Source organism: Lingula anatina, chromosome 1 (genome assembly GCF_051362555.1).
Source record: "Lingula anatina isolate TDL-2025a chromosome 1, LinAna3.0, whole genome shotgun sequence".
In the NCBI taxonomy this organism is placed as follows: Eukaryota; Metazoa; Brachiopoda; class Lingulata; order Lingulida; family Lingulidae; genus Lingula; species Lingula anatina.
Genome location: NC_141767.1, coordinates 40902084 through 40927250, shown reverse-complemented (window position 1 = coordinate 40927250; position 25167 = coordinate 40902084). Strand labels below are relative to the sequence as shown.

Here is a 25167-nt window from a genome sequence, read left to right as displayed (position 1 = left end):
TAACTTTAGCCATTAAAGTGTTGAAACAACATTCAAAGTACTATAAAATTTCATCATTAACAAAATATACCAGTACTGCATATGCATTTGCATCAGGAAGAATAAACACATTTCATTTCAACCATGATTTTAATGTCAGTTCTAGGCATGGTCTTTAAAAAGTCCATTTATTGCTACATGTGCATAAAGATGAGACATTCATAAAATAATTTTGTTATACGCCCTTTTGTGTCTCACCCTAGAGAAAATGCCTTTATCAATAATTTTATCTTTGCATTAAATGGATGCCACAAAGATGGTGTAACTAGTTAACACAAATACAAACCCTGTATTTAGAACAAAGTAATATCTTGACATTTGTACTTGGCCAAAATACAAATGTTATTAAAGGTGAGTAAAACTTGATTATACCCCTTAACAATCAGATCACAAAGCAAAAGTGCCAGTACAAACACCATTTCTTTGCACTAGTACCAAAAGAATATGTATACTAACTACTATGGTACGTGTTGTAAATCAAACTGTAAAAAGCCATTTGATGTAAAAAGTTCATTTTATTATTTATTTAGCAGTAAAACTGCAAAAAAACTTTCACACAAAAGTTCATTACGTCTTGCCAGCCAAAATTACACAGTTGCTGGAAGTATAAAAAAGTTTATACACTAAAAGCACCACTCCACAAATATATGCTGGCAACTGTAACTGCAACAGTACAGATTATGGACTTAGTCTATAAGATCAAAGTAAATGCATAAAAAGAACCAAAAAGCAATATTTTAAAGTTCATTTTTAAAAAGTACCTGGCTGTAAAATAAAAATATACAAAGATTTTTTATAATAGAACTAAATTTTAAAGTCCAACATTATATAAAACATTTTTAAAATATTATCGAAATCAAAGTTACAATAATGATTGTCTGATGTATAATCAAACTTTGTTGCTACAACTGTCATAAATGCTTAAACATCTTTTTTGTTCATTCACATTTTATGGCATTGGTGATTCTGTACTTTATACTGTACTTTACATTATTGTTGCAGAAACGTAATCATAAAAGGTGCATGATCTACAACTTGTATTCCTTGTGACTGTGGTAATATTCTACTTAGACCGAGGAGAATCTAAAAAAAATGTCTTCAAAGACTGCAACAGACCAGGAGACAATTACTTGCAGTCTAACCTCTTTTTGGCTCGGTACAGTTTCTTCTCCAGATCATGAGTAAGATGAAGTACAACAGAGCGTCCATCCAGGACAAGATGGCCATTGATTTCTCCATCTCTAGACAACTGTTCTCCACTAGCCAGAATAAGAAGTCTGGTACCATGCTCTGAAACAAATATTAATTTGCTTACATGAATTAAAATGCAGATAAATATTTGCTTGTTCACACATAATGTTTTATAAATAAATAATTTAATTAATTAATTAATTAAAGTTTCTTTAGCACTTAATGCAATCACAATTTCCCTTACAGACTGCTTATTACAATATACTTGAAATGACATACATAAGCTGCTAAATTTATGTTGCTCACAAAAGTATAACAATTACATTAAATGCTGTACTTTTATGAGGTAATCACAAAAAGTTTTAAAATGAAAATTACACAAAAAAAAATCTTACTTTCTTTCAATAATGGACAGTAACAGTCTGATCTAGTCATGTTGTATGTTGCAAAGATGTCAAGTCTTTCCTTCACCACTGGACGCAAATCTGCTTTGATTTTCAATGGGTACTTGTCACTGTTACGGATTCTTATTTTGTAAGCTAAAATTCAAATAGTTGTGAAATATCATAATGTTAAAAGACCTAAAATGATTACTGTACACAATGATTTTTCCCTATCTTTACCTTTACAGCAAAAAGAGAGAAAAAGAAATATAGGCTGTAGAACTATCAGAAACAAAAAACAAAATACATAAAATTCACGCAAGTTTAAAAGTTTACCTTTTTCAGTACACAAACAAACTTAGCATGTATCATTTAACATCAATGGGAAAAATGCAGATTTTAAACCTTACAGTTAATTTGTTCAAAATACTAGATTTTATTAGAAAAATTAGTTATCATTAAAAACTTAAAAGATAGCATAGATGTCCCTAATATTGTCTGTTTAAAATAAAACAGAGACCACCATCAGCACTTTCCATTTATTAGTATTACACCTGGACTTCTATTTAAATTAAGCACACAAATGCTTCATACCCACCTTTTTCATGATTGCAGAACATTTTCATAACAGACACTGCTTGGCTGATACTGCAAGCTGGACAAGTTGGCTTGTCAACCTTAAAGAGAAAAGTATTTGTAACTGAGACACATCTTAATACTGTACATGTTTATTGGTCTTGGCACCGGGAAAGAAATGACATGGAACAAATTATTATTATTATAACTATGCAATTGAAGGTAATATCAACATATCAGCATGACAATCATATTGTTTGCATCATTTATGGTTCCAGAAACTAAATTACACTATTATTTTTATGAGTACATGTTTGTGATCTACAAGGAATTCAAAGATCCTACCCTTGATTCTGCTGCCCTGACATCTTCAACTGGAAATAGTGGAAACATAAATCCATATATACTTCAAAGAATATACTCAAGAAATGAATAACATGTAATAATAATAATAATAATAATAATAATAATAATAATAATAATAAATATATTTATTTAAAGTCTAAAATCCATAAAATATGTTCTGTAGACTTTACAAACTAAAAACTTAAAACACAGTAAGATGAATTGAATTAATAAAATCATGACTTAATAGAGTTAAGATAATGATGTCCAGTTAATATTTCTGAGTTATAAAATGTTCTTTAATAAAATTTGTTAAAAAGGTATGTTTTTAAAGCTTTTTTAAAATCCTTCACTGAGCTAATGTCTAAAAACAATGATACTATCAGTACAAGTAAATGCACTGCCGATACCTAGACTAAAAAGTCTTGCAGCTTCTGGTCTGAATGGTGGAGCAGGATTAGGAAGTCTTCGCTGGACAAATGGGTTTTCCTTGGATTCTTTTTCATATTCTTCAACGGTTAATACTGGCAGGTCTTCCTTGGTTCCACAGGTTCTACGGATATTGTAAAACACAGTTTTGGACTCATCTGAAATTTTAAAAAAGGGTATAACAGTAATACTAGTACACATATCAGAGGAAATAGTTGTCAAGCTTTCTTATGCTTAAAGATCAACATGAGATTCCATGCAATATAAAAGCCATGTAATCTTCTTTGAAATACTCTCAGGAAAATCTGATAACAAAAATATGATTAATTATTATTAATTTAAACCTTACCTTTCTCATAATAGTCATATACTTTAACTGGTCTGACTTTTGTTTTCTCAATCTCCTGGTACTGTTCCACTTGAAACCTCACACACTGCTTCACACCCCTGCTTAACTAAAGACACACACAGAAGATGAATGGACAACATCAATAATAATGAGTCACAAAAGACCATTAAACAGTACATATCATTTAACTAAATTGGAAAAGAAATTATTTTGTAACTGTTATATAACACAAGTGCAGAAGTGCATGGCAGTCAACTTACATAGTCAAAATAGAAGGCTACAGCATCCTTGTCTACCTCATATCTCTTAAGAAGTGTGTGAGAAAATTGATTCTTCATCTGGAATTTAAAAAAAAATTAAGATAATACCTTAAGGCTTTTTTTCTTTTTGTACAGTGCTAAGTGTGTGGGTTGTCAGCCAATTTAAAAATCTTAATTTTTCTGAGAAGTGTTTAGAAATTAAATGTGTATTATTTCTCGATGTTACATCCTTTATGATTTTGCTCTTGGTAAACATACTTCTTTCAAAGACTTTTTATCTGGAATCCAACCAGATATCATCCTCACTTCCATTACTACCATGTTTGACTCTTCATCTTGGCCATTATATCTGAAAACATGGAGAAAATATATTACATATTCTATCACCACTGGCCTTTTAAAAATTATTTTGAAAAAGTCTTTGTTCAGGTTAATTCTATCTCAGTTCAAACCAAAATAAAATTCCCAAATTCAAGATTTTTATGAATCATTAAAAGATGAAAATTGCTTACGTCACACAAGCACTGAGAATCCTTCTCTTACAGGCTCCAGGTTTTCTCATTACATTCACATCTAGATCAAAGACAGGCACTTTGACTGGCACTTCATATACATTATAACGGACATTTGCCTGAAAAAGATTTTTTTAAATCATAGCTTGTTCAAAAAATGTGTTAATTATGCATGTCACAGCCAAAATGTGAAACCATGGGCCTTTTCAGAGTTCCATCTTTAGAGTTTTGCACTTTGTTTGCAAATATAACAACTTGCACAAGACTTGCTGTTATTACATACTTTCCTGTGAATCATTTACTGACTCATTCATAAGACAAATGGAAAAACTCAAAATCACTGTCTAGATTATTTTCTATCAATTAATAATCAAAGTGCAAAAACATGCTGCAATTGTAAAAAAAGGCCATTTTTTACAACAAAATACACCCCTTATGGCAGCATGACAGCATTCTGAAATTATCAACTATTCAAACATACCCTGATATCTGAATACTTTACAAATCTTACTAATTTACAAAAATGAAACATTCCATTGCAAATTACATATGAATTATTCAATAACTTTTAAACTAAACTTAAAAAGAAACTGCAGAGGTCCAAAAATACCTGCATAAGAGCACACCCAGTTCCATTGGCATTAATGGTCAGTTTGTTTGGCAGAGATGGCACTGGACTGTCCTGCTGGACCAAGCTATTTACATCATTGACAAAGAAAATTTTCCTGAAGTCATTTCCTTGGACATCAGCATATACCACAGAATCTGGTGAATAGGTCAATTTGGCATATGCTGCTAAGGCCTGAATTGCTACTACTGTGTCCTAAAAGCAAAGAAACAAAAAGAGGTAAAGAAAGCAAATAAAAATAAAATTCAATAATAAATAAATAAAATTACACAAATAAAGGTCTACACACTAGAAATTTCAATTTCTTTCACAGTGTCCCTTTCATATCAAAATGGGAATCACCCCATCTAAAACACTGGCATATACACACCTGAGTGGATGAGAATCCTCCATAAGCATTCCTCTGCTGAGACAACCAGCGTACAATCTGGAGTGAGAAGCCGATGTTGTCTGTCTGTCCTCCCACACTATAGGCCATTAGAGCATAGGCAGTCATCTCCACCTCTGTTGACTGGGCTTGCCAGAAGGGGCTGAACCAGCCATCATCATTCGGGGGTTTTGCTGGAGCTTTTTCACGATTCCATTGGACCATTCCACCTGTAATATTATGTATATGTATTTTTAACATTTTTGAACAAAACGGTTTTATTTCCCCGCCTTTTTCTCTTCATCATTTAAACTTCAGCTCATAATTACTGGCTATGCTGACTTTAGCTGATTATTGATTAATTTGATTAAGTTATATGCACCTATAAATGTATTAATTCATTCTCTATATCTTATATGAATTATGGACTGAACAGTTGTAACAGCACAAGAAAAATTTAAACCAATCCAAATACCATGAAATAAAGTCAAACTTTTTTAAATCAAACTATCAAAGATTACAATTGAATTTATTCCACTGCAGTGACAGAGGACCACTATCTTACTCTCTTCAATTTTCTTGGAGTGTAACTTCTTCATGAAGTTCTGTCTAAGAGGGTTATCTAGATCATCATTATAATACAATGTGTAGGCATATGCCATAATGGCCACTGTGTAGGTATCTGTGATATCTCTGTTCTCTAAACAGTGGAGGGCACCCTGTATGGAAGGATCCTGTAAAACAAATTTAATTGCATTATGAATGTACAGGCATTAGGGTAAACCTTTAGCATGGTCACAACCTTTAGCATCAAACATCCCATCTCTTAATTGCCATTAGTTGAATCCAGATATTCAAATGCCAATTTAAAACACTAAAATTTTAGATATTAGAAAAATTTACATTCATCCACTTATGAGTCCAAGGGTTAGGGAAAACTTACTGTTTTCTCCAGGCCAGTTTCCAACAATGCCATGAGTACATAGGCAGACAGACTAGTGGTGGGGTCTGTACTGCTCTCTACTCCACCTGCCATGCTCTTCGAAAACAACTTCCCAACTTTACGGAAACAGCCATTGTTCATTTGTTGTTGTCTGAGCCATCCAATGGTCTGTTCAAGCTCTTTTTCATCAATGAATATGTATTTCCTGGCTTGGGCAAAAGACTTGAGAACAAAAGCTGTTAACCAAGTGCTGCCTGACTTATCATTTTTACCAAAGGCGCTATATGAGCCATCAGCGTGCTTGTAATTCAGTTCTCTTTGGTAACCTATTAAAGATGAAAAGGAGTTTTGAAATAAAAAGTTATGGGGTATCAAAGAGTAAAATAAATTGCATTTCATTCAGACTGTTAAATTGACCATTTTGTCATGACATTCTTTTAATGAATAAAAAGTTCCTATACCTTTCTTCAAATAACATATAAACATAGTCCATTCTTGTTTTGTAAACTATTGATCACCAGAAAAATCACCAAGTGACCGAAATATTTGCTCTCTTCCAGATCACCAGAAAAATCACCAAGTGACCATAATGTTTGCTCTCTTCCATATGCCAATTTTCTCATGAAAAAAAATTCACAATATCAAACAAAAATATCCATCAAGTCAACTCACCAGCTTTCATGTATTCCTTGGCTTTGGTTTCTATCTCATGTGTGAGTTGGTTTGTACTGCTCAGGTATTGCATTACCACAATGTTTGGCACAAAGCCCACCATGTTCTGTTCTCCACAGCCATAGGGCATCTTGACCAGGCTGTCCAGACCAGTCAGGGATGGACCCATCAGATCACCTACATGTACAATACATACAATTATATCCTGGAAAAATTCTACAATTAAACCTTTCATTGTACAATTTATTGGAAATGATCATACAAGTTACTGGAAGTGGCTGGATGATATTGCTTCTACAGATATATGGATGAATGGACAATATGATGCTATATATTTCTCGTGTGTGTGTGTGTGTGTGTGTGTGTGTGTGTGTGTGTGTGAGTGTGTGTGTGTGTGTGTGTGTGTGTGAGAGGGAAGGGGCAAGGGAGAGAAAGGGAAAGGTATTACAACATAACATAGGTGAGACTGTCGGTCTGTGGGACTTTTATTAACAAAAAAGTTAATATCTCTAGCTCTAAAAACATTGGTGAAAATTAAGGAGTCTTACCAGTCAATGTGACTCTGGCACGTGCCGAGTCAGGAACCAGGTTTTTCGGCAACGTGAGGTCAACTTCATCACTAAATGGTGCATCTAGAAATTGAAAAGAAAAAAATTACATCTTTTTTAGCACAGGGATTATGGTATCACTTTAATACTTTCACTGTGAGATTTAAAATAAGTTCCTTTAACAATTCAGAAGAAAAAAGAATATTCCATTTTCAATGCAACTACTGACCAGTGGCTAGGATACAAAAGGAATTAACTGAATCATCAGCTAGCCACATGGGTGTGAAACAATACTTGTTGTCTACCATTTATTTAAAACAAGATTTTGTAATGTTATTTTTTAAAATGGAAAAATGCACTGTGTAATATACAAATGACTGAACTCTTACCTTTAGGACAAAAAAATGAGCTGTAAGTGTATTCCTCCTCTGCTCCTTCAGCCTGAAATCCAACAATGAACATTGTACAATTGGAGAGCACTATTCAGATACATCTGCAAACTTTTTATAATATTTGAACAAAGTAAATAAAAGTTTCTCAAAAAATGTCATTTCATTTATTAATTAATTGCTCAGCTGAAATACATGAACAGAGCATTACCTCCACTAATAATTGTCGTTCAACTGCATCCTGCACATCAATATACTTAGAACTCATCTGTACATTATTTCCACATACTCCAGCTTCATCTGTTGAAACAGCCTAAATATACCAGATATACAGAATAAATCAAGATTCAAGCTAATGACGGCATATTAACTAAAATAGGAATAAAATTGATCAGTGGAGAGAGAGAGAGAGAGAGAGAAAGAGGCAAAATAATAACAATCAATATAAAAATAATGTAAAAATAATGTAAAAATAACTCGCTTTGCTTACACAATGCATGCATTTCAAACATATTCTACTAGGACCTTTGTCTTAGATTCACTAGTAACTGTAACACTGTAAACCAGGCACAATTTTTTTCTATAATGTAAGATGTGTACCTTGACAGTAATGTTGATGTTCCCCAGCTTGGTAGCCACTATTTTGTAAGTGTGGGTCTTCACTTCGTTTCCACAGACACACAGTTTGGCAGTTTTTTCCCCAAATACCACAAAGGAGGGAGAATTCTTCAAAGTGAGTTGGATCTAAATAAAGTAAATGACACAGTTTATCATGACTAGCACGCACTCAAGGTTCTGTCAATCTGTTTCAATGCTTATAGTGCTGGGTAACATGTTTGAACATTGATGTACAATATTGATTTTACCTATGCACACTTTATTGCATGCATATATTTGAATTACAATAATGCACAAATAAATCGAATATCTCAATCACAAGATTCCATGTAATGCTTTTGTTTTTAAAATACATACAGTTAAGCATTCCTCCAAGTAGTTGAAGACTGAAAGCTTGAGTGGCACTTTCTCTTTACGAATAACAGAATAGGGCAGATTGAAGGAGACAAAGAATGGCTGGAATGTCTTGATGGTTGCTGGTGATGCCACCCCTAGGCCAGTTTCTGTGTTAGTACAGAAAGCACTGCCCACCCATTCAGTGACGGTGTGGGGCATGGTCTGCTTCTTTTCCAGCTTACCTGATTCCCTGGAAAAAAGACCAAAGTCTGGTTTTAAGTTGAAATCATGTAAGTATAGCATCTTCTTGTTTACATTTCTAGATAATCATTTTCTCAACTATACCCTGATACCAAATTAATTATGTTACTATACAAATTGCCCACTTTTCATTTTTTCAAGATTTGTAATATTTTTAAAGTTTTTTTTTCAATATTTCAGTTTCTAATCAACAGTATGTTTCAGAAAATATGATTTGCCTGTTTAGTTTGTATATGGTAAGTAACTACTGTATACATGTAGATCAATTGCAAAATCAATACCCATTGTGGATATTTAACATTCTGGACTTGAAAACATGCAAAAGATCAAAATATATCAACATTTATCTGTTCATTATCGTTCACAGTATATTTCAATCTCAATATTAATCAATGGCAGATTCAGTCACCAAAACTGAATCTTCTACCCAAGTTAATAGTATTTTAAATTAGATATTTTAAAATAACATCATCAAAAAGACATTCAAAAGACTCATCCAGAAGACTTTATAAATATATACTTCTGGCCACACATAGCAATTACTTATATTTTCACTTGAAAAATAATGCTCACAAAGTGTGCATTGCTTGATAATATATATATATATATATATATATATATATATATATATATATATATATATATATATATATATATATGCTGCACCACCTTCATGCGATCTCTCATTCATCACTTTAGCTGCTAACTTGGTAGCCCATACTGAACCAAAGCAAAGCAACAAACAAAGGACTTACAAAACATTAGAAGTTTTAGTACCACACATCTCACCCTACATATTCCAATTCCCACAGCCAAGTTTCAGGAAAGTAATTCCTCAATGTGACAGTGCTAGTTACAGTTTTAGTAGGTTCTTTAATATCATCAGCTTCAACAATCATGGGAAGAGCAACAGGTGGACTAAACTGTCGGATTCCACTTGCTCTTGGTACTGCCAGTGGACCTACAGCAAGTTAGTTCAATTAGATAGGGTATAATATACCAGTAAAATAATATTGAAATAGCCTAAAAATAAAATAGGCACAATTTCAAAAGATCCCAATATATCATTCCGCAGACAACAAGCATTCCTTGTGGATTCATCACCAATAATCCTGTGTGCATCTGAAAGGAAATGAAAAAGTTACAAAGTGTAAACTTATGAATATATGTGTGTCTTCTCACCCAACAGTTTCAAGGTCCCATAGCCAGGTTTCTGGGAAATAGTTTCGCAAAGTTGGAGTATTCTGAATTCTTGACTCATCCTTGCTATTAGAGTCTTGACCTGTAGGTGCATTTACATCTACTTGCATGAATGCAACTGGAGCATCCTCCTCCACAAGCATAGGTCCTAGGGTAAAACAATATGTATACACAGTTAATTAGATAGAACTGTGTGTGTGTGTGTGTGTGTGTGTGTGTGTGTGTGTGAGAAATGGAGAGAGGGGGTCAATTAGTAGTAGTGGTAGTAACAATGACTGATAACTGCTAGTGGTTGTTCACGGGTATCATAACTATAAAGAAGTAGATATCAATTAAAAATGCTCAAGACTTGACAACTACATGTAACAAAAATATGAAAAAATTCTAGATGTGCAAAAAGATTGGAGGTATTGGCATGCTCATTATACTGATAGCTGGAAAAAGGACCAGTCTGTTCCTTAAACAAAATTTCAATGAAAATTATGTAAAAAATTTAATTTATAACAGTACTGAAGCACTGAGTACAAACTTTTAATAACTAAAAATACAACAAATACCTCAAACGAACATATATTTACTTTGGTCAGCAAGAGCTGTTATGATAAAAAATTATTGAACAAAAGAATTTTGTAAAATAACTTACGATGCAAAATTATTAAATCATAAGTCCATACTCAAACTGTGGCTCTTTCATATACAATTACTAATCCTTACGCAAATGTTTCAATAATTGACTAAATTTCCAACTTTGTCTCAGACTTATAAATTTGTCAGAGAAGCAGTTTAACATTTACCTCCTAATCCTCTCCAGTAAATAGCAGGATATGGTCTGTAGGAAGAACAAGGTCTGGTTTCAACTGTAAGGTCTGTCAACACTACCATACCAGCCGTCTAAAAAATTAAAGTAAATGAATGGATAAATACATAAATTCCAAAATATTTCCAATCTTACTCGCAACATAACACATCCTCATAATATAGATACATCTCATCTGTAGACATATAAAATCTTATTGATGAGCTTTGAAATTTGATCAGATGTTGACCTTTCTGCGTACCTGCCAGGAACAAACAATTCATATATATAACAAGGCAGCAAAGCTGTCAAATGTACAGACAAAAAGCAGGAAATAACAAAATAGGCTACTGTCAATTCTGATGCAAAAGTACATTATGTTAAACTGCAAATTCAACATCAAATTCTAATTATGCTCAACAGGTAATACCAATGTAAGTAAAATGTGTAACAAACATAAGGCTTCAGGCCCATGGGAGTTCAAGTTCACCCTTTGAAAATGTAAAACTTCCAGAAAAAGAAGTCAATTAGACTGCTTTTCCAACTCAGGCTGCATTTTAGTCCTGTATTTCTTTTTTGAAAGTTTGGCAATCATAAGAAACATGGTTTTCCCATAATGGTCATCATGGCAGCAGCACCCAAAATTGTGTTTTCTTCTATTCTGATGCAATATTACATAATGGTTACCAGCATAATGACCATCAATTTTTCATAATAAAATATACGTATCATGGATTTTCAGAAAATGTGACAAGCATGGGTCTTCAAGCCTGTGGAACTTCAGTCACACCTTGAAAATGCCAATATGTGAAAAATTAAAATTTCATAAAAAAACTGTTTAACTGGCAGATTGCATTGCCTACTGAGCTATATTTTAGTCCCATGTTTCTTTCCTGTAAGTTTGAGAACAGTAAGTGACATGGTTTTTCTTAAATGGTCATCATGGGAGCAGTGCCCAAAATAGTTTTTTTTCAAATTTTGATGCAATATTACATAATGTTTAACAGCATAATGACCATCAATTTTTAATAATAAAATATTAGTATCATGGATATTCAGAAAATGTGACTAGCAAAGGTCTTCAGGCCCATGGAACTTCAAAGTCACAACTTGAAAATGCCAAAATGTAAACAAGACAGCACTGTTCTGAAATGTTTTTTTTTTCCATTTTTAACAATTTTTAACATAAAACAAAATTAACAGTTTACTGCCATTTTTATATGATCAACTAAAGAAATTGATGAGATGGGAAAAATATCAAAAGAGCAGTGTTAAATGTCCAATTTCTTCCATTCTGAGATTCTGAACATAGTGAATGATTGAATATGACAAACTGCAATGATATGAGTTTATTTCCATTTTTGAAACTTTATTACACAATACACGATAACAAGTTTACCATCATTTTTACAAAATCAACTAACAATGTTGTAAAGATGCAGGAAATGTCAAACAAAAACTTTTACATATCTTATTAGTTTAATAATGAGACTGTTAACATGCCTAAGAACTGAATCTGAGGAAATGTGAAAAATATGCTGAAAAGTGAAAAAACAGCATAACTTCTACAATAATGGCCCGATCATGCTGATTTTCGAACTTGACCTGCGTTTTATGAATATTCATCAGCTCTGTAAATATAAAGCCAAAAAGTAAAACTGCCCTCCACTTCTCGTGTTTACAAGGAAAGTGCAAGGCGCCGGCATCGCCATCGCCATCGGTGACGACAGACGCAGGTGATGGCAATATGTACAGACACATCTGTGTCTGTACATAAAAATGTGCCCAATAGGAAAAGCATACAGTACCTGAAAAGCCCGGATGGCATCATAATATTCTGATTGTGGGAAAAACCAGGGTGCAATTGATCTCTTTCTCCTTTCTCCTGGAGGACCAGGCAGACTCCAGAAGGGAGAGGGAGGTCTGGGGGCATCCATAAGCAGACGGCCTGAAAAAAAATTATGAAAATTACCTAGCAGTTAATGCTGGAGTCTATCAATCTGTGACTGATGTAATTAATACAAAGTAATTATTTCAATGCACAGCTTAAGTTTCAAACCCGGGTATAAACTAAAGATGGAAAATCATCAACATATCCAAACTAGACTTCAGATATTCAATGTCCTAGTCATGTAATTACTGTATGGGTAAAATTTACAGATAGAATAAGATTAAAACAAACTTTGAAATGCATGAATCAGTATTTTTTTTTAAAGTTGTATTATGAAATATAAATCACTCACTAGGTGACTCCTTCTCTTCAAAACGCCTCTTCTTTTCACAGTAGTCTGAAGATCCATCACCTCCGTTATTAATATTTATGTCATAACCCTTCAATAATTCAAAAATCTGAAATGATAAGAGTCAATCCATATCATTTATGATAACTTATACCTGATTTAATCATACATGTGCATGCCTTACAGAAACTAAATTATTGCCTCAAATTGCCTGAATGAAAATTATTGCCTGAATCAAAATAAGATCTAGATTCTATGCCATTTCTCAGATAGGGTCAACTACTGGGTTAAAAGAGTCCATTTTGTTTTTCAGAAAAAGACCCCTCCGACTTTGTAATTACTAGCTACAGACCTGTATCTTTATTAATGAGAAATTGGTAAAATTAACCACTGCAATATACCTTGCCTGAGTCCAGTTGATTAGAAGACCTGAGAAGATGGACACTTTTGTCCACTGCCCCAATAGCACACAGGGACTGAGGGCTGGCCTTCAACTCCAGGGTAGTGTCTTCTCCTGGTAGACGTTCTTCATCTGAGAACCCAAGCTCCACCTGATGAGAATAAAACAAGGTTTAAGTTTACACGTTTTCATTTTCTGTATCATAATGGTGAGTTTGAAAAGTTGAAACTTATAATTTTTTAATTCTGTTTTTCTTGCTTGATTTCTGTAATCATGTCTCAAATGTAGTTTAGAATTATCTATCTAAGTCAGGATTAACACATTCATCAAAATTTGGATTAAAATCACAATCTATTTCATGGTCTAGTACATCATATATTTCACTTGACCGTGTTTTTCTGCATTTCTTCTTTAATCTTTTTAGTTTTTCTCTAAGATTTAAATACATATATACTCTCTTTGCAAATTCTCCAAAAAATGTCTAACCTTATTGTCCCAGCAATGCTGCACCTTGACCTCTGTACTGTCAGATACAACTTCCCCATCCTCTCTAACATAATAGATGAGGATCCTGGTAAGTGGCGACATCTGGGGAGTAACAGGAAACTCAAAGTGTACAGCACTAACATGACCTGGAAGCTCTACCTGGTTTGGCTGGTTGGGTTTGGATGTGGTTGGTACTGACATAGTTGGAGGAATGGGTGGGCCAGCTAAAAATTTTAATTTTCAATGAAGTCCCAAAAATTAAAAGCTTAATATTTATTATTATAAATCTATACATAATATTATGCAAGAAAAAAGAGATCATCAAGAGATGAGGAAAACTTACTATCATTTAGACTTGCAAAAATATTTATCCACATGATTCATATATAAGTAAACAAAACAAAATAATCTAATGACTGATACTAGATGACACAGTAATCAAATATAAGATTCTGAAGACCTAAAAATGAATTCTACATTAGTCCTATATGTATTTCTTCATACACAGTGTAATCTTCAGCAAGAAAATTAAAATATGCTCACTCATCATATCATCTCCATATGGAATAGCAATCTCGGGTATGATTTCCTCCTCTACCACAGGCACTTCTGGTTCCTCAGCTCCTTCCATGCCCTCAAAGCCCGGAGCAATTTCCCCTTCCATCTCTACAAGGTCTTCTCCAACTGGTTCATCATTGAGAGGTTCCATGTAATCATGTATTTTGAAATGGTGACGCTTGTGTCCACTTTCAAGGATGTTTCCTCTTGACAAGATCTGATATGAATACATAAACAATAAACCACTGAAACACATCCATGTATTTCTGTGTGTGTGTATGTGTGTGTGCATGCACATGTGTGTGTGCGTGCATGTGTATCCAGGGTCAAAAGTACATGTACATGTATATGACAAGTAATCATGGAAAATCACTTTTAGTTTATGACTATTCTGACATGTTTCTTTTTTCTAGCAAAATTATATCAAATCAGGATACCTCATAATAAAACTTCAGCTCAGTGTTGGCTTCTGTGGTATAAGTCACATTAACTTTCAGAGTGGATCCACATTTGACCACTTCCCTTATAGGTTCAATCTGCATGAATCTCCCAGTTGGTGAATACCACTGTTGGATGCTGTGATATGCCTGCTGTGCATAGACCTGGTGAACCTGTCTGTCATAATAGTATGGATAGTCTGGGGCACTAGCCTGCAACAAAAAGGCAATACTTAGGTTTTGTGTGTGTGTGTGTGTGTGTAAATTGGTAAAAAATTAGGGCCATTTAATATCACCAATTTCTTTAAAGCAAAACATGTTCGTTATTTCTTTTTCTATTTTCTTCTTTGGGCATTTAAAAAGTGGTCCATGGTATGTGAGAGGCTTTAAACTGTTAGAATTTTTTACATACAGTGTCAACATTGTGTACTGTGACATATATGGCAACAAAGAGACACCATGTTAGAAGTACCACTGAAAAACATACCATAACCACGACTGAAACCAATACAATCTACACATTGCCCAAAAATATTTAGAAATACCACTGTGACAACCTACCACTATCTTGATAGAAGGCAACTGTTTCTCAAAAGGCGGCATAGTGAAAAAGATTTCTCCATTCTTGTCTGAGGTGTAATTCTGTCTGAAGTCTTTCTCAGATTGCCAGCTGTCTATGCCAACTTGGATCAACTCACCAGGGGCAGGGGCTCCATCTGGCTTCTTTACTACTATCTAAATTTATAATAATTATATGATAAAAGGTGTTTATTCTTGAATTTTTATCAGAATTTAAGTGAAAGAACCACTTTTCAATAAACAATATGATATGTCTTTAAAACAAAATTTCCCTCTTTAATGTTTTGTAAATTTAAACTGAATGCTATCCACATGCTTACATAGCATATATAACTTCTGTAATGTAAATAGTGGTTCTCAAGATTGTCATGTTTTCACTAGTACTATCTTCAATGTAAAAATAGAGGGACAATTTATACAAGCCTCTCTACTCACGTTTTTGTTATTTTTGTACTTCAGACTTTATTTACATGTACTGAATTTAAAAAGTCATACAAAAAAATCCCTACCTTTCCATGGTATTTGAGACCTGGTTTATATGTATCTGGAGAGTGTTTTCTGATCTCAATCTTAAATGGTGTAGTTTCAATCTTTGCATCATCATTGGTTTCATTCAAGATGACACCTAAACAAAGACATGAAAGTGTTACAAGAAATAGCGATGACATCATTTAACTAAAACAGACCATCTGTGAAATTTTGATTTATCATACATCAACCATCACTCAATCAAATTTCACAATCAAAATTCCAAATGCATAATTTCCAAAAAATATATAATAAAATTAAACAAAGTATATTTCCCACAATTTATACTACTTTCACTTTTCTAGAAAAATGGAACATTCAAGCAGGGGAAGTAATCACTTATATAATTTTACATACATTTAACTGAACAGGCAGGTTGTTAATTTTAAAAGATAAAAGGATTTACAACAACAATAATCCGACCAAAATTCCCTTTAAAATAACTTTACACCCATCAATTATACTTACCCTTAAGAAACATGCATTTCAATATATGGGGCATTTATCTTGACATAAAATTCAAGAAAATCATGTGAAATACAAGATAAACATTTTACTGATAATGGATGCATGAACGTGGACTCTTAAAAACCAGTTTTACAAAAATTTACAAAAAATGAAAATCAATCAATTTTACTGTCAATATTACCTGTTGCTTCCTCTGTTACCCTGGCAACCACCTGTAACTTGGCATCATATATGGAATAGGTGCTGTTTGTCAGCTTAAGAGTGGAAGCTTGGATAGTAAATGGTTGACAACCATTAATCTAGAAAGAATAAATGAAACCATTTTAAATTACATTACTATATTTAAGAAACAAAGTTCATAAGACTGAAAAAATAGAAATGCTAGGAATCATTTGTTTTGTGAGCAGTAGTAATGGATTTACAGCAGGAATTTAAGACAGCTGTTTTGAAAGTGATATATTGTAATATATTGCTTACCTCATCCACCAAGATAGCACATGGCCTGACAGAAGAGGTATACCTTATTTTGACACAAAACTCTGCAACTAGCTCTCCTTTAACAGGCTTTCCATAGGTGTAACTGAAACAATTGAAATAATTTTAGTGTCACTAAAATGGGGGGGGGGGGGGGGGCATAAAGTTGTCAATCACTCAAAACATACTGGTACAATTGTAGCGGCCAAGATTTAATGCTTGCTGTGAAAAGGTGTAAATTTTGAGAAACTTAAAGAAACAAAAAAACATGACATCAGCACATGGCAGTTTCATAAAAAGCATGATCTCCGTACATACATACATACATACATACATACATACATACATACATACATATACATACATACATAAATACATACATATACATACATACATACATTTATTATTATTATTATTATTATTATTATTATTATTATTATTATTATTATTATTATTATTATTATAAAAAGAGGCCCTCAATATATAATTTACCAATTTCTGATGAACTTATCTATATGGGATTGTTACTACATGTACAACCAGAGCACTGAAATGGTCAAATACAAATTTACACCACTTAACAGTCAGTTTGTATTAAAAAGACCAGAGAAGTGAGCAGTGACAGCCGTGCACATGGCATTATGGTGTTGTTTGGACAGCTTCTCTCTAAAGCAAGGAAAATATTGCTTGAAAGTTCAAGGGTATCATAGACTGGCAAGATCAAAGGCCAAGGTGACATCTTCAAACACTGAAATAATCTGACCCTGGCAACTGCCATGGATCTTATGTATAAACTTGCCAACACTGAAAGCTTTGTAAGGCTGCAATTCACCACAAGCAATAGTAGCCCCCCCCCCCCCCCCCATCCCCCAAAATGATGGGGGTGGGTGAGTTAGGAAAAAATCTTTTGGCTGCAAAAGATCCCCTCTGAAACAAAATTTGATTTAATTAAGCAGATCCTGTTTTTCAAATTGTGTTAACTGGGGAAGGGGGGGGGGTACAAAAAAGGCCAAGTTTTAAGAAAAAGAACCCTACTTGGAAATTGCTGGCTAAAGGCTTACATCCTCATACTATGTTGTCTTTATCTTCTGTCATATCATGCTGCATAGAAGTTTCATAGTGAAACTGTATTTCTTTAAACAAAACATACTTGTCCCCTCCCCAAAAATAATAATCTCCCTTTTTCCACCCCCACAATTACTTACTGTGCACAGATTTCTCCTTTGATTTCTTTATCATCAACTCTCACAAAAGAGGGTGGCTTAATTTTCACCTCATATTTGGGCAAAACTGAAAAGAAAATCCATTAGTGAGAGTTGCTTGATTCATCTTATACAGATATCCAAAAAGCTGTAATAACATGAGCAAGTACCATGAACAAAGTCTGGACAGGTGGTCAGCCTCAGGCAAAAGCCTAAATAACTGTTTACCAAACAATTTACTGAAGTAAATTCATAAACTTCATCAACCTAATAGTATTAGGTATCAGAACCGATTTCCGTGTGAATTCAATACTGACTTTTTCATCATTTATACGGAGGATTATATTGCAAGTCACAAGAAAGTACATTCTGATCTTCCCAGGTCATGCCAGTTCAAGATTTAAAATGAACAGAAAAGAAAATGGAACAATATTGTCTGGTAGCATAATGAAGGTCAACTCACTGAGCTCTGAGGAAACATAGAGCAGACTGTACAAAAACAATGCAGGTTGAGATGCAGACGAAAATCAGAAATTCTATCTACAAGTTCTAATGACAATAGAGCAGTGTACTGCCGGTGTGGTGTGGGAGGCAGTGCTCTAGAAAGAGGAGATGTTAGTATAAAAAGGAGTAAAAGTGAGATATGTGAGTGGGTGTATGACTATGTACTCAGTGATAAACAAAATAATTTATAACAAAAATATACAGGATTCTATTGTAAAGCAACAAATCAAGGTTCATACTTATACTTTTTATTCATTTCTTGGGATATCATGTTTTTTTTTGTTTTTTTTTTTTTTTTTTGCCATCCCTTAGAATTATAAAACAGGTGTCAACCAAAATTAATTCAGTAAAGCTTTGCCATATGTTAAATGGCTGATTACATTTCAACAGTTGCTTCCAGTATTTTCAAACGTGGGAAGTAAAGAGGTTATCCAGGATGACACTTGGTTACCACAGGGTGGCATGATTGAATGACAATTTGCCCAAAATCTGCTCCATTTGTGGCTAGTGGTTAAAACTTGAGTCAGACTAAGGGGAAGACCACTAACTCATACCTGGACAAATACCAACATCTTCAGCCTGAGTAAATACTTAAAGAGATACAGTAACCACAATAAAAATTATTGTTGTTTGGTTACAATTTGTGTAAATAATATTCTTTCAAATAACGTCAATAATCTAATTTCATTTATCAGGGTTTGTTAATAAATGTAAACCACAGGAACAACACATTTAACCATTGATGTTCCTTACAACTGCTGTTTTCTTTGAACTGGTGCCCATTAAAATAAAACTCCTGCCGAAAATTTCCAGTGTCCCATGCAGAGACAGTATCAAGTCTTTGAGTATTCTAAAACAGCAGGAAAATGACTCAACATTCCCCTTAACAAATTAAGCTAGCAGAGAATACAGGCCAACAAATGCCTCTTTCCAGCTAGGGAAACTGTTCACAGTAAAGTACAAACTTGTAGTACAACTGTCTCTGATCAGGAACACCAAGGAAATGGACACTGTTCAAAAACGCCTACACATTTTCTATTATCAGTTTATAATGAGGGGAACTCCTTGTTGGTAACTGCAAATAGGATACCAAAAAGGCAACATCATTTCATGAACACAAACTGTTTCCTCCATTTTAGTAAAAGATGCCAACAGGGGAGCTCTTAAGCTTCAGTATTTTATAATTGTCTATTTGAGCCTACTTCCTTTCAACCAGATATACTCCTACACACCAGCTGGTGTTCTCTTCTTAAACTATTCTGACAAGAAGAACAGCAATGCAGTGGCCGCTTTATAAAAATAAGTGTGGCATACCTAAACTATTTCACTTGTTTTAATAATATTTTCAATGTGGCCTTAACAACTTGATAAAAATATATACTCAGTATACACATTTGCAATTTTGCTAGATATTCTTTCACATAGGCAAAATAGTAATAATGCAGAATTTACTTGAATATTTACTGATTTACATACAACATTCCTTTTTCTTGTTTATAAATTATAATATACAAAGATAAAAAGACTGCTAGAAAAAATTTGGACCAAAACAAGTTTAAATGCTGGACATAGATTTCCTTTTTCAGCTTATTTGTGTACCAACACTGCACATGCAGGTTATCCTTTTTTTTTTCAAATAAAAAAATAAGATGCCCTTAACAGCTGTATTGCATTTCTACACTTACCATATTCTTTAACTTCAAATGTTTGTTCCTCTTTCTTCTTGTCAATTTCAGCAGTTATTTTCCAATCTCCAAGTGCAGGTTCCTTAGAAAGTGCTAGTTCCAAACTGCCCAGCCCTAAAACAAACAATTATATCACTTGGCATTACTTTTAATTTATTTTATACTGTGCATTGATAAACAAGTACAGAATTCATAGGTTAATTAAAATGTTAAGGCATTTTCTACACATCTAGTTATACAGTAAATTTTATCAATTCTTATTTTGTCCTTTGAACACATGTACCTAAAAAGGCAGAATTCAATACAAAAAAAACATACCTTTCTGTGTCTCCACCTCAAGCCACTGAGCAACACGCACACCAGAAGGGTCTTGCACATATATTTTGGGAATCTGGAATGTAATAAATACGCGATTTATATTTGATTGTAACATACAACACTGATAAAAAAAACTTTTTTTTTTTTGCTTTATTATGAACTGCTGAGATTGGCCAATTATTTATTAATGTTTTCAAAAATACCTATCCTCAAGGGCAAGAAGAAACCTACTGGAAAAGTAATAAACAAAATATAATTCTGGCATTCATTTTAAGCTGTCAACTGCAATCATACTTACTTCACCTAGCCTTGGTTTCAAGTTTGAATCAACACTGAGGATTCTGAACTTCACTGTAAAATAAAGCACAAAACAGATAAACAACATGCATTCAGTCACAAAATCTCTTTCAAGAGTACACATGGAGGAATCTTAAAGGTCTCTCTAGAAAATAATGCGAACCTTTAAAAGAAAACAAACAAGTAAAAAAATATAAAACCCTACCTCTGTCCCCAGGCTTATAAATGGGTTTATCAGTTTGGATGAAGGTCATCAGGTTCATCCTGTTGATTTTTACTTTCTGTGTGGCATTAGCTTTGTACGGAGTCTGGTCAGGGGGCACTGTGCCATACTGCTCTACTATCACTGAAAGTGAATCTTCGTCCACTGTCATGTAAGGCACATGGAAATCAAAGCACCCACCCTTACCTGTCAGAAAAAAAAAGAAATTCAATGGAAACAGTAATAAATGCAATGTCATATTTACAGTTGTTGGATTTTTTTTCCTAGAATTAACATCAACATTTCAAAATGTACAAGGCATAAGCACTGTTTGTAAATTTCAATTGTGTAACTCATTCATTCTAAGTCAGTTCCCCCAACCCAACAAGGAAGCTTTTCTATATTGATACTCTACAAGAAATACTTCTCATACGTTTGATTCTTTCTGTCAAGAGCACAAGATATAAATCACTTCCCCTCACTCCTACATGTCCACATGCATCACTACCACCAATCACTATCATAAAACTCTTTACCGTACTATTATGTGAATTTTCTCTTAATCTTACCTGATTCAAAAAGTTCTTCAGTTATAGCTGGGCTATTTTCCAACATAACTGTAACTGTAAGATCAAAGCTGATTTCATGGAATGTTATGCACAGCTTTTCTGTAGAGTTGGACTGAAGAATTTTTGGTGCAGTTAACATGAAGCCCATTCTGAAAGAAAAAAATTACATTTTTAAAACTAATAAACTTTGATTTCAAAAAGAAAAAATCAATAAAGCATCTGGGAGAGGAACAGGCCCAGGAACAGACAGAGCGGTTTATGAAAATATGCCTTAATTACTGGAGTTATAATATCTTTTATTTATTAATGTTTAAATCATGTTTTCTACAAATCACATTCACACAAGTGCTCATGGCAAATAATCCTACATGTGATATGTCTGCTACTCCAGACTAATTTCCTCTGACACTGATATCATCTAAGCCTTTCTGCAATATTTTTAATCTTGAAAAGGTACTTGCAAGACAGAGATGTCATTTATATCTCTCAAAACATCATCACACTACCATTGCCCAAAGCAAGCACATTTGAAAACATGATGATTACATCTATATTTGGGATACCAAGACTGCACTTTTATGAATCCTTTTGTTTTCAGGCATCATAGTAATAAACAATATATAAATGCACATCAAGAGCTACAAAGCTTCTTATGATGCCAGTGCAAATATGTGCTACAGTTCCTACCTCATTTCAAGGAAGTATGCAAGGTCATTTTCAGAGGAAAGTAAACAGTAACAGGCCAAAAATCTAGTGATAAATTAAACAGAGAAGCACTGGAGATGTTGGCAAAGTTCCAGAAGCAGGGCATGTTTCTGATGATAGACCAGAGACTTAACTGCTTCAGCTGACAGTAATCAGAATGAATTATGAATCCAGTCAGAATTTCACCTTTGTATGATGCTTTTAAACCATCACTTTATTAATAACAGCTACGAAATACTAGTATGAACTGTTTCATGTACTTAATAAGAACCCAATTCCCTTCAGAGAATGTGAGGAATGTAATCAATCAAGTATATAAACAAGGGGCCCATTCTGTGTCACAATCTGTTAACTGTCACTGTCTGACACTGATAAGAACAAGCACTGGATTAGAATTACACCAGGAATGGCAGAGTAGAGGCATTGGGCTACCAATACCAATGTAAAAGCCAATAGATCTCCCACTACAGGGCAACTAGATTCAATTTAAAATAATCATCAGCTTAAATATCAAGTTTCAGTTTACATAATAGCCGCCGGAGTCAAATACTGGGAGGATTAATTACATATCACATACACAATAATATTATTTAAATGATGGTTGCACAAAAGACAGCACGCCTTTGTTACGCACAACACAAATCATTTTTTTAGAAACTGGACCACCAAGGAACTGAATGTAACATAATGCACTTAGGGTAAAATGGCCATTTATAATTAACAATAGCACCAGCAGATAACGTTATGTCAACATACATGGCCTTTTAAACTTCCCGCCGTGAAACTGAAATAAAAGTAAAACTGTCAGTAATGCTGTAATTCTTACCTAGATGCTGAAACATCAGCAGCCATAAGGCTCAGTGCGATCAAAGTGAAAAACATAGTCGGCATGCTTCGCAGTCGAGCAGTACACTAGTGAGCCGGCTTCAAGCGAGTTGCACGGGAACGAAACTTTATACTTCCAGATGTAAACCGCAGTACCGTACCAGGAAATTTAGGCCGGAAACTGCCGATGGAAACTAGTTCGAAATCGCTGAAGAAGAGAGGTTGTAGTTCAAAAGCTGAGGAAAAATAGTAAAATTTTATTTAATGAAAAGAATTTTAGGTACATCTGCAAAACTATGATTAAGGTATAATTTGAAATAATCAGCAATCGCTTATTGCGCAGTTTTTCAAATTATAAATAGGTCACAGTAAAATGGCCTTCCTGCTGGGGTCAGCGCGCTGTGCCGAGGGTTCGCTGTGCCGAGGGTTCGCTGTGCCGACAAAACCGGAAAATTGGTCTAAAATCGGCTAAGTTTTTCCGGAGCCCCAAAATCAAAGGTTCGCTATGCCGAAGGTTCGCTGTGCCGAAAGGATCTGGTTCGCTGTGCCGAGGGTTCGCTGCGCCGAAGAAGTCGGCTACCCATCACCCATTGTGCTTGTTATGTAACGTGACGAGCAGTGGCCTTTTTTTTTAATAAACGAGTTTAAAAAGTTCTATTCTTCCATCCGTACCATTTGAATTTGTTAAAACTGCGCATTGAAGGTTTATCCTTATGGGCATAAACATCTTAAATCGCTTTAAATAATCAGTTCTGTAAGTTAATTTATTAATTATTTTTGGCACTATGGGCGTCACCCACTTTAGGAAATTACTGAAAAGAAAACATCTTTTTATTTATTATCATTATACTTTTAGTAGTCGTAATTGTCACATGCAGTTATTTTAGCTTCGTAATTTTGTTATTATCTATCTAATTACTATTTATTATTGATTTAATGACATATAGTTTTATATTTGTGTGCTGTGTTACTTTTGATAATTAATTGCTTTAGCCAACTAGCACATGTACCTCTCAGAACTGATAAAGATTCTTATTTAAATGTCAGAATACGTAACGAAATATCATTTATTGCATGCATGTCTGTGAGCGGGGGGAGGGGAAACCCTTGATTATAAATGTACGGATAATTCGTTCGAATGCTAACATATATTGGAATCAAATTTTCTTTAACAAACTGACCAGTTAGTTAAGACGGCAAGTGATGCATATTTATTTTCATATTGCTATGCCATTTCAGTTTTTAATATAAGTTTTTACAAAGTTTATTTTTCATATTGTATATTTTGTAGGGCCTACATTTATGGACTAAATTATCCTTCACCTTTGTATTTAGGGGTTTTAGGAAATTGTCCAAAGAATATTTTTTTGAATCTATCAGCACTACGTTTTTGCACTGTGTATCTTTATCAAGGAATTCTTTTCTGTTTGAAATAAACATCTTATAAATGTCATAAATATCTTTTCGATCTTTCCAAAAAAATCCTTCAATATTGTAATATCTGTCATAAATCCCTTTTTGATCTTTCAAAATAAACCACCCAAAAATAGTTAATATTTGATCCATTATTTTTGCTATAGTCATACACCAAAGTATTTTTGATATTTTCGTCAATAAATATTACCACTGTGCCTTTTGTGATGGTAGTATGTGCTTTCAATCAATCAGCAGCTGTCTAACAGGTTTTATTATAATTGTTTCCTGATATACAGTTCTTAATTGTGAAGAAGTACGGCAAAGGACGATCGCTTTCCGACATCTTGTTCTTATTTTTCTATGTTTTACTTGGCAAATTGAAAGGGTCTCTTCGTCGCCCCAATAATCCTAAGTCGCAGCCATAAGAACACA

General features: G+C 33.8%; 1 protein-coding gene across 2 annotated transcripts; it reads right to left on the bottom strand.

Moving 5' to 3' along the window:
- Positions 1–110: 110 nt before the first annotated feature.
- On the bottom strand, positions 111–23512 carry LOC106164421 (alpha-2-macroglobulin). Of its 2 annotated transcripts, none has more exons than XM_086999909.1 (38): positions 23321–23512; positions 21790–21938; positions 21224–21427; positions 21020–21072; positions 20722–20794; positions 20404–20517; positions 18218–18302; positions 17016–17118; positions 16720–16837; positions 16052–16167; positions 15525–15698; positions 14964–15176; positions 14512–14743; positions 13969–14192; positions 13484–13633; positions 13086–13191; positions 12651–12790; positions 10841–10937; positions 10029–10194; positions 8607–8835; positions 8232–8375; positions 7843–7944; positions 7632–7683; positions 7243–7326; positions 6695–6871; positions 6023–6348; positions 5645–5813; positions 5083–5309; positions 4695–4907; positions 4085–4203; positions 3831–3921; positions 3573–3650; positions 3313–3418; positions 2945–3121; positions 2535–2563; positions 2212–2290; positions 1626–1769; positions 111–1329 (listed from the first exon to the last, which is right to left on the bottom strand). In XM_086999909.1, exons 1-38 carry the CDS (start codon positions 23383–23385, stop codon positions 1166–1168), a joined length of 5292 nt encoding a protein of 1763 aa, XP_086856035.1. In that variant the 5' UTR covers positions 23386–23512; the 3' UTR covers positions 111–1165. The 2 variants fall into 2 exon arrangements, with proteins under 2 accessions (XP_086856035.1, XP_086856034.1); XM_086999908.1 differs by lacking the exon at positions 10029–10194 and adding an exon at positions 9636–9807.
- Between the last annotated feature and the right edge of the window lie 1655 nt (positions 23513–25167).

Bases quoted from the DNA above. Each gene is read 5' to 3' on its own strand.
- LOC106164421 (XM_086999908.1), bottom strand. From the start codon at position 23,385: ATGCCGACTATGTTTTTCACTTTGATCGCACTGAGCCTTATGGCTGCT. The intron at 13,192-13,483 runs GTATATTGCAGT...TTATCATTTCAG, and splicing joins ATCAACTGGACTCAGGCAAG to ATTTTTGAATTATTGAAGGG. The intron at 5,310-5,644 runs GTAAGATAGTGG...ATAATATTACAG, and splicing joins CTCCAAGAAAATTGAAGAGA to GTGGAATGGTCCAATGGAAT.